This window comes from Diadema antillarum, unplaced genomic scaffold (genome assembly GCF_040938485.1).
Source record: "Diadema antillarum isolate AM-2024a unplaced genomic scaffold, OU_Dant_1.0 scf00000028, whole genome shotgun sequence".
Classification (NCBI taxonomy): domain Eukaryota; kingdom Metazoa; phylum Echinodermata; class Echinoidea; order Diadematoida; family Diadematidae; genus Diadema; species Diadema antillarum.
In genome coordinates this window covers 942,689-957,563 of record NW_027270917.1, presented here as the reverse complement: position 1 = coordinate 957,563, position 14,875 = coordinate 942,689, and the positions used below count along the sequence as shown (strand labels likewise).

General features: G+C 38.3%; 1 protein-coding gene across 1 annotated transcript in view; it reads left to right on the top strand.

The window, feature by feature from the left end:
- Positions 1 to 1,402: 1,402 nt before the first annotated feature.
- Positions 1,403 to 14,875, top strand: part of LOC139735587 (multidrug and toxin extrusion protein 1-like) — a 72,345-nt gene continuing 58,872 nt past the window's right edge. The window contains exons 1-3 of the mRNA XM_071646347.1: positions 1,403 to 1,705; positions 2,786 to 2,887; positions 12,536 to 12,604. Coding sequence (XP_071502448.1) covers positions 1,403 to 1,705; positions 2,786 to 2,887; positions 12,536 to 12,604 — 474 coding nt within the window. The remainder of the gene's footprint in view (positions 1,706 to 2,785; positions 2,888 to 12,535; positions 12,605 to 14,875) is intronic.

Here is a 14,875-nt window from a genome sequence, read left to right as displayed (position 1 = left end):
AGGAGGAGGAGGAAGAGAGAAGCAGTATATAACTACATGTACAGTTTTGTGTGAGGTGTTCTGATTGGTTAGGAGGGCATGCAACAGTTGCTTTTTTTTTAGGCTTTGAAAGGAAAAACAGTATTTATCCTTTTCTTCCCCTAAATGTTTGGTGGGTATTGACAGACCTGAATGATGCCAGTCAAATACACCTCAGACTGCATGCCATTGGCCCTTTGATTTATGCTGTCTTGCGTGTTTGGCTTTTATACTGGTATCTGTCTCTATGCAACAGTATTGTATACGCCGTTATTTTCGCGTATAGATATTTTCGCGAATGAGGAGGTCACGGACATTTTTGCATGAGGAAGTTTTTCGCGAATCGACACAGAGGCCTTCATAAGCGCACTAATACCTCAGCGCATGGTGACATTTTCGTGTGTTGTTAAATTCGCGGTCCAACCGTGATTCGTGAAATTCTTGAAAAATTAAACCCTCGCAAAAATAACAGCTTATACAGTAGGGCCTATATGTTATGAGTCACCTTGTTTTCAGACTGCCATCCTTACTGATCAGAGAACAAAAAGACACATAATCTGTACACAATGTCGCTGTTGCAGACAGAAACTAGACATAGTGGATGCACATTTGAATGCACACATTTCTGTTTTGCTTGCCTTGATTACAGCTGTGTCTTTCCTAATGTGCGGTTTCGGAAGTTGTAATCAAGCCCTTTTCCCTGTCAGAACAGCACAGAGTTTGCTAACCCCTTTTCAGACCAATTTTCACCTGCTGTGTGCCCATTAGACTCAGAACGGTGATTCAATATGGTGAATTCTGCCTGTCATCAGCTATCAATTTCTTCACCTACAACACTTGTCAGACGAGAATTGTGACCAAGGCCCATTTTAGAATGCAAAGATAAAAACATAAATGGTCAGTCTCGGTTATGAACAGTCTCGGTTATGAACCCTTTGCGCCTCATCACATCAACCACCCTGTACTGTATGCATGAAAGCACCTGTCTGTAGTACGTTCCTTGCATTTCTGATGAGGGTTACCCTGGGACCGTAGAGAATGCTCTGTTTACTCAAACTCTGTGGGCATTTCATCACTGTTTCAGCAGATGGTTACTGGAGCATGACTCCCATGCCAAAAACAAAAACGACAACAACAACATAATTTGGAGGGCCTGGTTGCACCAGCTAAAATTTGTCCAGTTTGTAAAGGGGTAGTCATGCCCTAGAGTACTGACCAGTGGTGTGAAAATATCGATGAGGAATAAAGATTTTATGATAGATGTTGACAAACCGAGCAGTGATATGATCATTTATGCCTTTATCTTGCTCTGTACTCATCCAGGTTGACAGCATCCCATCTCTACCCAGAAAGCATCTGTCAAAAGTCCATTTGACGCGGAATCATGGATGGATGCCGTCCAGCTGAGGCGGAGGAGGCGAACGAGAATGCCAACTGCCTCTCATCGATGTCGCTGAAGGACGGAGAGGAGGTGGACGACTTAGAGCAGGGACAAGAGGCCAAAGATGATGTGGAAGCAGGAGGAGAGCTTGGAGGAGAAAGAGGAGGTAGGGGGGAAGGTGATGAAGAGACTGATGAGGCTGCAATGGAAGTGTCCTCCGGAAGAGCCTGCTGCCACAAATGTGACTTCACTGCCCGCGAGTTCCTCGGGGAGATCAAAGTGATCCTCAAACTGGCATGGCCAAACGTGAGTCACAAGAGTCACCTTCATTCAATTCAATTCAAACTTTATTTTCATTATTTCTTCACCAGAATGTGTAGAGCAAGGGCAAGTGACAAAGTTTTCTCCATCACTTGAAAAGGATATTAAAGCATCCTCTAGTATTTTTTTTTCACAGGAATCACAGTGTTTTTGTAGTTGTATATGATTCAATCACTGACAATCTGATGTTTCATGTATAATCTTTGTAAACCTCTCTCTTCCTATGATTGACACACATGCTGAAGTGCTTCCTGTGCTTTTTGGCAAAGATTTCTGGAAACCAGTTGTCAATTAAAAGAAAATACCTAATTCCCCTAATCCCTATTGTGTCACCATGGCCTTCCTGTTGGACTGGGGCATTGCTGCACCTACAAGGACTTGCTCAGTCCACAACTTCAATAGGTCAAGTTTTGATGGCTTACTAAATGCTGATGAAAAGCTTGGCAGATGAAGCCAGGTGCCCGGATACATAAGGGTCAAACAAGCAATTTTTCTCTGGCAAGACTTTATGGCACTGTTATGATTTAAAACAGTTCAGTCGTCCAACATTCAACTGGTCAGTGTGTTATCAATCAATTTTTAGTATGCTTCAACTCTGAAAAAAAAACAAAAAAACACCACCAACTAAATTCAGTAGCTCCAAACAGATCATGAAAGAAGAATATCACATGATGTATTCTGGTAACCTGGAATATTTGTCATCATCTGGTACAATGATACAATAGGCCTGTTTCATACATTTAGCCTGCAAGTAAAGGGGAGACTTGTAAGAGCTGCAAAGATTTCACTTTATAGAAATTGCATGCATGTGACTCTTTACCACTATCACTCTCCCTGAAACAAATATGAAACTTTCATGAAATTCAATTCCTTTTCCATGTTCGTTTTAACTTTCCATGATTCATTTGTCTCTTTTCTCTACCTGGAGTTTATCATGGTCAATTGTAATATGGAATGAATTTTTGTTTTAAGTTGTTTTAAAGTAGTTGTCTTAAAGTATGTGCTTCTGATAGCGGCTTACATTTGTATCATCTCTGCATTTATTACCATTTTACGTCTTTGTAGGTGGTGTATATGCTTCTGGAAGCGATGATGACGATCCTGGCTGTCCTGTTTAGTGGTCACCTTGGCAAGAACGAACTGGCCGCCGCGTCTCTCGCCAACTCAGTGAGTAGATTCGATTTATTCGTAAAGTCTGGCTTGAAGGTACGAGCTAAGAAAGGAAAAAAAAAACTGTGTTGCTTATGAGGAGAATGGCCTTTGAGAAATGCAGAATTTCTTTTTTTTTTCTCTTTGTTGCGATCAGATTATAAAGAGACTAGTTTGCTGATATATTCATTAAAAAAAAAAAGCAAACCAGTTTTCCATCACTATTGTCTGATCTCCATGTTATCTTTGTAAACTGATTGACAAATTGCTCTACATTGACGTCGATGTACAGTAATTTGTCAATCAGTGAGCAGTGAAAACATCTCAGATTTAAATGAATTTCCTGAATTTGAAAGACCATGTTATCTTGCCTGATATTTGCCCTTCATGACTTACAATTGTAAAAATAAAACTTAATTTCAGTCTGGATTCCAGTTAGTCAGATTTTTTCTACAATATTTAACAGATTTTGTACATACATTGTTTAGTAGGTACTTGAGCAAAACAAAAAGACCTCCCCCCCCCCCAAAAAAAAAAAAAAAAAATAAATAATAAAATAAATAGTTGAAAACAATTATTAAAAAGTTGAATCCATTATACTGTAGATTTGGAAATCAGTTGATTGGGTCATGGTATATTGGAAGTTCTGAGAAATTCTTTATCCTGATGTTGATTTGAGGAGACATAATGTTGGTATTTGTGGTGAGAAGGACAATTGCCCTCAAACTTCTCTTTGGCATTGTCAGTTCAAACGTGACCAATCATTCAAAGAAAAGTCACGAAGGATTTCCTTGTAATGACAAAAACAAAAGGTCAGCTTCTCACTAGATGATGGCCAATACACCACAAAGTGTTGTGAAGTGTTGGTCAAAGCAGTGTCAGATTACATAAGTCTGGAGTACCTTAAGACATTATGGCATGTTGAGTTTATGTATGCATGCATGCATGTCCATTTTTTTTTAATGATGCTGGTACAGAAAACACCTGGTAATTTCTCAAGACAGGTTTCAGTAGTGTGCAACATATGTTATGCTGACCTTTGGATGGGGTTACATAGCCAGATTATGTGACATTCTGCATTGCAGGTAGTAGTGGCCTCTGTTTTGTGGCACTTTCTTGGAGATGTGCATCTCTCAAAACAGGAACCGGTCAGACAACACTGGAATCATAGCTGACCAACAAAACATGCTGCATTAAGAAAGGGGTCTATGATATCACCTGACTATTTATTTATTTATTTTTTTTTTTGGGGGGGGGGGGCTCTCTGTATTCTCGATTGTCACTTGAAGAATACTAAAAAAAACCCAACAAAACAAAAACAAAACAAACTCTTGAGTGTTTCATGAGCACATGCATGACTACAATGTATATTATCTGAAGATTTCTACTTCAGCAGTTGAAGTCATGAACTGGATGGTGATTTGGCTTGGTCAGTAACGTGTCTGCCTCCAGATCCAAAAGATCTAGGTTTGATTCTTGCGTCTCAATGAGTAATGTTGTGTGTAAGCATTATATTACATCTAACTAAAGAGGCAAAGCACTTTATAGACAGGACATTGAATGGAAGTCCTGTGTGTGAGTTTGCCGTGATTCACGTAAAGATCCCACTTCATTCATTCATCGCAGAGAGCAGGGTGTCAACCCGCTGAAGGGGTCCAGCAACCTTCCCACACAAGAAAATCGATGCAGACCCCATGTGGTTTGCCCCAGTTGACTCTAGCAATAGGCCGCAAACAGTATCAATTAGGCACATTGTGCCATACGCTTGAATGAATGAAGTCATATAATACCAGAGGTATTTTTCTGCTCTACACCTTTCATTGCATTTTACAATTATACAGGCTGCTGCCCATGATGAGTATTACATTATTCTAACTGGCAGATTGGCAAAGTGATTAGGAGTGATAAATGCTCGTAGATTAATCATTCTATTTCCTCATCCATTCAACTGCTTTCCCATCTTCCTTGGAAATCTACAGAAGTATATATATATTTTTTAATACTCTGTCTTGATCCTCAGTAAATGATTTTGTAGCAACTTCTGTGACAAGAAGTAATGCACAGTATGTGTTCGAAAGAAAATTGAGGGCATTATCTACATCATGAAGACATACAGCCACCAATATAGTCACGATTATTTGTGTCTTGATTCAAATCATGACACAAAAATCTTAGTCGTTGTTGTTGTTGTGTGTGTGGACATGCTAATCGCGACTGTTATTAAAATTCAAATTGCAATCCAAACACCACTATTTCAGGCCAAACTCCGGGACTCAGGCATTATGTGCATTTTGGCCTTGCTTGAATTGGTGCAAAAGAGCATGATTTGAATCTGGATTAGAATCAAAGTGTGAAGCACACTCTTTCATGGTGTGCATCACCTTCTTTTCTTGTCCTCTGGATATGAAACCCTGATTTATTGGAAGTAAGGTGATATCAGTAGCAGTGGCGAGGGTTTTGGCTAATACATGTAAGTGATGGCCATTTCGGTGGCTCAACTATTCTAGGTGTATATGATTTGAGTCTGCAATTGAGAGCATGTTGGAAAGTGTTCTTTAAGGACAGGAATGGTAGATCTGAGAAATCTTTACACTTCCAAATGGAGTAGTCATGAAAATGAAAAGACACCCCATTTCCATGAATCATAGCTTTTATAAAGGACGAATTAAGAACTTTACACAGAAAGGATGTGTTCTGTTAAACCTGTTTTTTAACTTTAAGCAGGTGTCACATACTGATCAAGTTATTTTTCTAAGTCTGGAAACAAAACTTAGTCATGAATGCCTCTCTGTGAAGCATGTTCCTTAAATCATGCTTGGCCATGTTGTCCTTCTCTTCGTATCAAGTAATATGCTTGATTCTGGGCATCCTCCACTTCCACCATAGCTCATGCATCATGCATGCATAGCAACTTACAGACAGTTGTGCACAGGGGCCCTGGAACGTTTTCTTTTAGGGTCAGAATGTTCTTCTTTTACCTTTAAAGATATAATATTTCTCTGCAGTCAATGAGCTGTCAATTAGGAGACTAAATACTGTAAAATGAAGAATGTTCGCGCGTGCATTTTAATTTCGCGAGTGCCAGAATTCACAAAATTAAAATGCATGCGAAAATTCTTGTCTACACTATATGCATTGAATGGCAGTAGCAGTTTGCGAAAATTTTGTGCCCCAAAAAAGGCTGTCGGCTCCATTTCATGATAAATTCATGCCGCGAATATATCATCTTTTACAGTAGTGTATCTGAGCACTGTGACTCTTAACAAATTGTGCCAAAAAGACCTTATTACAAAACAAGTTCTTTTGAAATTGTGACACCCCACATTGTAGTGATAACATCAATCAGAACTTTGCTATCATAGAATTCAGCAGTCATTACCGGTCATAAAAATGTTCAATGTGCTACCACCTTGTGGGACTCGAATGAAGCCTTGTGTGTGAGTGTTTTTCCTGTACCTGACAGAAGTGCCGACTATCAGTGCTCAATGGTCCATGAGATTCCAACATTAAGGCAGTTAGCTGTTCAATGACTCGCAGTATACATTTATTAGGAGCAATTTCAGCTTTTATTGTGCTTTCAGTTGACAATGTTAACTTTAATGAAAAAAAAAAAATTAGTTTATAAAAGTCATGTGGTTGAAAATATACAGGGCATGTTAAAACATTATTTACAATATCATGTTTTCACTGAACTGCCATTGGTACCAGTCCCTTTCTGCATCACATCAGTACGGGTTTGGGTGGGGTCTAAAAAACAAAAGATGGTGTCTTATATCATCATATGAATACAAATACATCAGCAGTGTCACATAATGTTTCATTACTACTGGGCCATTATCACACTGGCATACAGTGTACATATTAAAAAAAGGTCAAAATTGTTGTTTTATTCGTCAATGTGCAGTGGAGCCCAAAATTCAAGCCCGCATTCAAACAAAAATCAATTTTAGTGGAGGGGACAATTATAGAATATAATGGTTTCATACAACTCAGTTTCTACCAAAGTTACTAAAATCGCAATACACGGTACCTTCAGCATTTTGGAGATCGTTGAATTTGCAAAACTTTACTAGTGAGAACTTTGTCCCATTGGCAAACATTTTTATCAGTGTGATTTCAGTGTCATTTAGATCACGTATTGATGACCTTACTTGAATAGAGCACATTGAAATTAATTGCAATGGAGTGTTGTTATAGATAAAATCTTGGCAGCTGCTTTTAAACAGCCATTCTGCCATGAATGATAAAAATTGTTACCCTGCACAAACTACAGTCGGTGATTTTTTCTGCAAACCTCAATTCTTGAATCAGAATAATAAACTGTTACCACGACAAGACCAAGATGGAAGAAAGCAGTCAGCAAAGAGACTCATACATAAAGAGTGTGTGAAGACCATGTAGTCTAAACACAGATGTGAATGTGTGTTCAAAAATTTATTACTTGTAAACATATTCTTCTTTGTTAAAGGACAAATTTACCTTCATATACATAAGGATTGAGAGAATGCAGCAATATTAGTTGAACACATCAGTGAAAGTTTGAGGAAAATTGGACAATCCGTTCAAAAGTTACAAATATTTTAAGTATCTGCGCAGTCACTTCTGGAAGAGAAGACTACTACAGTGTATGATGTCACATGCGTACAACTATATAAGGAAAATAAAAAGAGAATTTCACAAAACTTTACTTTTTGAATAAAGTGCACATTTCTTCGACTTGCTACTGACGTATGTTAAGGGTAATATTATTCCCCCTGCCTTCTGAAAGAGAGAAGTCGAGTGTTCTTTTGTTATGCGAGAAAAATGGAAATATGTTGAATTTTCTTTATTCTTTCTTTATATCGTTGTACTCATGTGACATCACAAGCTATAGTAGTCTTTTCATCCGGCCGTGACTGAGCAGAAACTTCAAAAATTCATAACTTTGGAACGGATTGTCCGATTTTCCTCACACTCTCACAGATGTGTTCTACTAATATTGCTGCATTCACTCAACCCACATGTCTATGAAGGTGAACTTGTCCTTTAAGTTCTTTTCATACAGCTGAGCAATGTCAGAGCTGCTTTAGGATTCCGCTCTTATACATCTCCTCTTTCCCTCCTCTCCTCCGCCTGTCTCTTCTCCTTTCCATTCTCTGTCCTCCCTTCAACCCATCCCTTCCCACCCCTTCCTTCTCTTATTCATCCTCTCTTTATTGATTCCCTCCCATTCTTTCTTTCTCCTTTCCCCTTTTCCTCCACCCAATTTTAAGAATACTCTAAATCATGGAATGTTGGGGTGCATTTTATTTTTGTAAATTTTGTGAGATCCAGGTTTCGAAATTAAAATATGTGCAAAAGTTCTTTTCTACACTATATATGCATTGAATGTCAGATAGGTACTTCCCGAAAATTACAGTAAGCATACCTGGGATCGAATCTCACTGAATCCCTTTCTGTGCTACGGACTATTGACAGTGTGTAGGCCCTACAAGGTTATGGGGTTTTCTCTGCCAGTCAGCACTCAAAGTAGGCAAACTATAAGGGTTAAAAAAAGGGGGGGGGGCATCCTACCGACTGTCTGTAAGTAGCCACAGGCGGATCTGTCATGCAGTGAAATTTTGGATGTCTGTGTCCATTTATACCTGCCCTTTGCCCATGGATCCATTTATTGCATCTTGTCCCATTGTGCCCATTCCATTGTACTGCAATTCCTCACTGAATGAGACGTTCTTGATTCATGGCTTCATCCAGAAAATAAAAGAAATTACAAGGCCATAAAAGTGTGTTTGTTCTCTCCTGCAGCTTGTGCTAACCTCTGCAATCCAAGCTGTAATCTGCTGTTATTTTGGACTTCAATGACTCCCACATTGTTGTGTATTCTTGTAGGGAGATGAACCTGTTAAAGGACAAGTTGGCTGGTTGATTGAGTGTGAAAGGGGCTGGTGGATCTGTACATTTAAAAGGAGAATGACACCTATGATGATTTCACCGTCGCGGAATCAATGTGGACTTGTAGCTAAAGTTTCCCATGTTATTTTGTAATAGATGATTTGTTAAAATGTTTCAATAAGTTCACAAGTCTACTATCCAAGGATATTTGAAGTTAGGAACTCACACATCAATAATGTTATTTACTGGAGAAAGTTAGAAAAAGAAAAGAAACTCAATTCTGAATTTGCCAAGACTGCAAAAGAATGTTTTTTTGTGTGATGTAATTTGCAACTCATTTGTAGGCCCTAATACTTGCAGGCAATAACTTTTTGTAAGCATGCATTTCTTCTTTTTTTCTTAATGAGGGGAAAATGCCCCAGATCCATGCATGTCTAGATGGTATACATAAGTTTATAAAAATGTGGAAAAAGAAAAAGAAAATCCTGTCTGGCACTCTTCCAGTTACCACTGCCACTACCCTGTAAGAACTGAGCTTTTCATAACTATTGCCCTTGGTGCAGGATATGTTTCAATTTTCTCAGCACACTTTATATACCAAAGTATCACTCCCTGGAGATAAAACATTATTTTTGTTTTCCAGCTGCATAAGGACATTAACCTTAGAAGCATTTGGCCATAGCTTGCAAAGCTATGGCATTCTGGTAATGTCATTCCAAAGTCATCCATGAAATTAAAGTTTGCCAACCTACTTGGGTGTTACAGAGGGTTTAAAAGGATTAAAGGGCCAGACACTGCCAGTGGAAAAAGAAAAATCAGCCTCACCAGAAACATCATGAATGGACCAGTGCAATTCTAGAAATGTGTGAATAAAGTTTAGTGTTTAAAGGGATGACATAGTTTTGGTGGAGATGAGGACTGGGCTTATAACTTTTTGCTTATGAAATAATACAGAGTATTCCAGTCTAAGAGGAATTCAAAGTTAAAAGATTAAAACTCTGATCGGTTTTGAAGGGCTATGACATCCACAGATTAAGTAAAATAAAGCAATATTTGTAATAAGAGGTGGGTCCCACCTTTTATTAGGATTGCACTGTTTTGGATATCTCAGCCATTTCCAAACAAATTTTCACCAAATTAGCCTTGAATCTCTCTTGGAATTACATTCTCTTCCATATTTCATGAGAGGTTTCTCATTATCTCACCAAATAATATTAAAGGTCGATCTCAACCACAACTATACAATCCCTTTAATATGTTTCAAAACATACTTGTAAAACTAAGTTGTCTGTGAGTGTGAAACCCTTCGTTTGACAGCTGTAGTCAGCTGTGTAGTTCCTGGCAGTGTTGCCTGTCTGATCTGTTTTGGAGCCCTGTCTTTAAACAGGGAGGTGTCGTCGTCTCACCTCCCTGGTTTAACCCGTTGAGGACAAGTCCCGAGTATACTCGGGCAGGTGTCTATGGAAAATGCGTGGTGTAGCAAAATCAGTCTGTTCTCAACAGGTTAAAGACCAGGTAGCGTAACAATACCATAGAGTGGGAAGGCTGGCTCGCTAGGACATAATTATGTGACCTGCCACAACAAAAGGATCCTAAAGTCTCTGACGACTGAAGCGAGAAAATTGAGTTTGAAGTCAGATCATCAAAATCGGTCAAAACGATAGGATTTCTGTTTTTGCCATAATTTTGTAGTCTATTTATGCATCGTCTATCTTCTGCTGAAGTTTCGAAGCTAAGAGATCAAAGGATAGGCAAGAAAATTAATTTATAGCATTTTTCTGGTCCGTGATTTTCTGACTTTCAATGGCACAGAAACATGTCCGAAGATTGAGATTTGGCACCGCAGATAGACCCCGCCCCTAACAACGAGTGAGTGATCTTATTGGTCAGTGCATGGCACCCTGGTTACTGATTGGTTGTGCGTAGACCGCTGGCACTAAGCTTGAATGAACATCGCGGCGGTTGCTATGAACAGACCTTCTATTGTCAAGAGGTGAACATTGTCTTACCTCCCCTTGATCGCGATTGCGTCAGAAAGACAACTTTGAAGGTGGTTTTCCCGAAACACTGATTTCCTAGACCACTCAACATGGTCTCATAAAATCACCAATATCTCCGCAACTGAGAACTTTTATGAATTGTTTATTTATACGAAATTAAAAAGGAGGAGAAGGGGAATAATATCATGTCATTTTCAGAAAATTGTCCTCCCCGACTTTCCGATCCTTCTGTTGTAGCAGGTCACATATATTTCAGAATCCCCGTAACGGATTGAATACAGCTTTGTCATTGATCTCTATTACAAAACAACTTGTAGGGCCTATAGATGCAGCTGAAGATCTCTACTGGAGTAGACCTTTCCAATGGGCGTATCTATATCTAGGAAACTAATATCAATCTTCCTTCACTGCTCACCAGGGTACATTCCAAAATCCTCTATTAGTGCCCATCAGCAAATGTGTGCATCAAAGCATAGGTTCCTAGATATATATATGTTTTCCACGCTACGAGAGAGTGTGTGTGTGTGTGTGTGTGAGTGTGTGTGTGTGTGTGTGCACATGTACAACTTTTATTCTAAAACATGATATATGTGCAACGCATCTCATTAGATGCATTTAATTTGTTTTCTCACTTTAATATGTTGTCACAAGTCACTTTTTTGCACTTTCACAAACAATGTCTCCTGTTCATCCAAGTGTGAACACATACACAAAAATAATACCAAATGATTCCAGATAAAACACTCTATCAAGTCATGTATAATCATTCTTTTATGACTCTTTTTTTTTTATAGAGTACTTGACCATTCTGTGAGTGTAACCTTTTTCTTTTTTTGACTCACCCTGTAGAATGCCATGTAATATGATTTAATATCCTAGGGAATGCTTTTTGAATGTTGTGGTTGTGACACATTAATGTTCAGATGGAGTTCATGTTCAGATGGAGAGGTTCCAGGAATTTAAACAAGCAAACAAGCAATCTATGAGACAAATGTTACAGGGTTGTGTAGCAACCAAGGTTAATCAAGAAAGCACCTGACACACTGGAGGATGAGTAGCTCTGCATTTTGATAGTTCCTCCATTTCTGGGATCCCATCAGCAAATCTGAACGTATCAATGCACTGCTATTAGTAAGGTTCACACAATGTTTGTAATCTTAAAAGATGAACTCAAAGTTTTAAACTTCTATGGTTGGCTCGTAGTTTAGAACCTGGCGGACACACTCAAAGGTGAGATAGCGGTGATGAAGATTAATTAGCAGAGATGATTAGAACCACAAGACATCCTAGGGTTTATACTCTGTCCAATTAAAAGGGGGGGGGGTGGGGGGAGTAGTTTAGCGTTGTGTGGACATGATTGTTACAAACTCTAAAGTTAGTGCAACCTCTTCTTTAACCCTATTCTCCATCATGGGGGGGGGGGGGGGATCAACCTCCAGTGCATGCTGTACACTATTGTTTTGTTGCACATTAATAATTGAGTGGGAATCTTGCTCAAAAGTACATTAATCTTCAAAATTAGGTGTCGTGTTGATGCGTTTCATAGTTTAAAACTGCAAGCTAATCGTCAAAGTTTAAAACTTAGTATTAATTCTAAAGATCAGAAGCATTTTGCGAACTTATCTTTTGATTAAAAATCATATTTCTCTTGATATTTATACAATGGAAGCAGTTTCTCACAGGTGATACAATACAGCTTTACAATCATATAAGCCTATGTGTATGTTATGTGTGTGTGTGTTTTGTTTACGAAACAGTTATAGTCTTTGTCAATTTATTTTTCATCATTCTGCAGATAACAACAGTTTTCACGAGATCCATTGGACTTGGATTTGCCTCAAGCTGTGACACTTTATTTTCTCAGGTGAGCTTCAGAGGCCAAAGTTATCACATAATAATGATGGTGATAATGATGCTATTTGCTCCTGATAATGATGATACTGATAATGATTGTAATTATGATAATGATAATGATGATAGTGGTAGTAGAGATGATAATGTCTTCCATGATAATGATGCTGATATTGGTATTGATAATGACAATAATGATAACATTGAGGTTTTACGATGGATTGCTAACTCCACCCATAAAGTTGCTGGAGGTACATGTACATGGATGCATAGAAATGGAAGTGTAGGCCTATATTTGATAATTCTCATCCACACTGCTGTTGTATGAGATGCTCTGTTTTGTTTGTGTGTGTTATGGCTTCCTTTGAAATGTCATGAATATGAAGACTGCTTCCACAGACTGACGCTATCTATAGAGATGTTTTATTAGTGATTTTAAATTGACCTGCTTCATTCTCTAGGGAAGTCCACTAGAAGTACAGAGTATCCAACAGATTGAGTTCAAATATTTTTGCCTTTTGTGAGTAGTTAATTTGGACCTTGGCTCACTTCCCCCTTCTGACCCAAATAGACAGATTTGTGTGGTGGCCAACATATAGCTTGCAACAGTTTTCATTTTTTTTTTTTTTAGATTTATGTGATGCCAGCTGTTATTGTTCTGTCTTGATTTGTTTGTGCAGTTGCCACATGTTGAGTGAACTGACTGGAGTTCCTCCTAAACAAACTTCGCATAATCTTTTGATGAAAAAAAAAAGATGAAATTATGTGTATCTAGGGACGTCTATGTTGACAGGAAAAAAGGAAATGGTTGTGATTTTAGGAAATCATGACATTCCAGTGAAAATTGTGAGACAACTCTGACAAAAGCCACCCAGACTGCTACTAGAACCTCTATGTCTATGTCTATAATGTACTTTAACTTTGCATGAACTTGAAATTTGGTGTAGCAACTTGCAGTGAGAACCTCCCTGTAGAACACTTACTATTTTTTGTTGTTGTGTGACACCAACCTTTACCAGAAAAAAAGTCAGCTAGTATATACTCAAGGAGGTACTAGGTGAGTTTAGTACATGTACCTCCTTGGTATACTCTGCTCAGCCACACATACAAAATGTCATTTGTAATAATTAAAGTTTTCTCCAGTGATTTAACATTTTTAATTTTTATTGGGAAAGATCAAACATTTTCTATTTTATATCCCCATTTTTCCCATGAGTGAAAGAGCCTGTTGAAGTCCTTTCACTCAAGTGTCTTGATTCAAATTATGTCCTTGCCGAACTTCTGTGTGCCATAATCATCATTTTGAAAGATGATTAATGCAAAACATGGTTGCATCTGATGTTGACATAAACACTGTTTCAGAATGCACTACAGGGCCGGCGGAGCGTTTTCAAAAGTGTGGGGGCCCACTTCCGGGGTTTCATGAGCTAACAAGCAAAAAAAAAAAAAAAAAGGTCCCCAGCTCATCTCTACCCTTCCATTTCCAAGTTTCTTCGGCTGACAGGCAAAAAAGAAAAAAAAAAAGGTCCTCAGCTCATCTCTCCCCTTCCATTTCCAGTGTTTTTTTTCAGCTGACAAAAAAAAAAAAGATTTGTTTCTATTTAGTGCCACTTACGTACTTCCGCCGGCCATGCACTAGAAGATGCATTAAGGATCTTTCTTTTCATGATTACTGCAGAGAAATAAAATCATGCTTACCATCAGTGATTCTCTTTATTGGTAATCTCGTTGACTAGGGAAGCATTTAATGAAAAATCAGAATACTTTTTCAACAATGATTATGTAGTGCATGTTCATGAAATCGGATTGTTCTAGAGCTAAAAAAAAAAAAAAAAAATGAGCATAACAGTACCCAGGTGAATAGTGTTTTTGGATCAGCATTTCAAAATTGATGCTGATTCTGCTAATTGAGCATAAATGCACCCATTGATGTGAGAGTGCCATAAGAATTTTTCCCTTTATGTCAGCATTTTGGATAGAATTCCCATGCATTGAAAATATTGATATTGATTGTAATTATCAGTTATTTTTACAAATCTGTTTAAAGTAAAGCGTGAACAGCGTGACAGTCCAAAATAAAGAATATTGTGATACATCATCATCATGTGGTAGTCGCTTTGCGATCATGTCTGCTTTCATTTCTCTTTTATCCAACTGCTGCTCTCCATTCTGGGGGGCATTTCGTGATGCATTTTGGTTGGATATTTTTCTGACAATCTGTTACAATCCACTGAAATCCTTGCATCGGATTGGCTGAGAGCAAATTTGTCCGACAACTTTATGG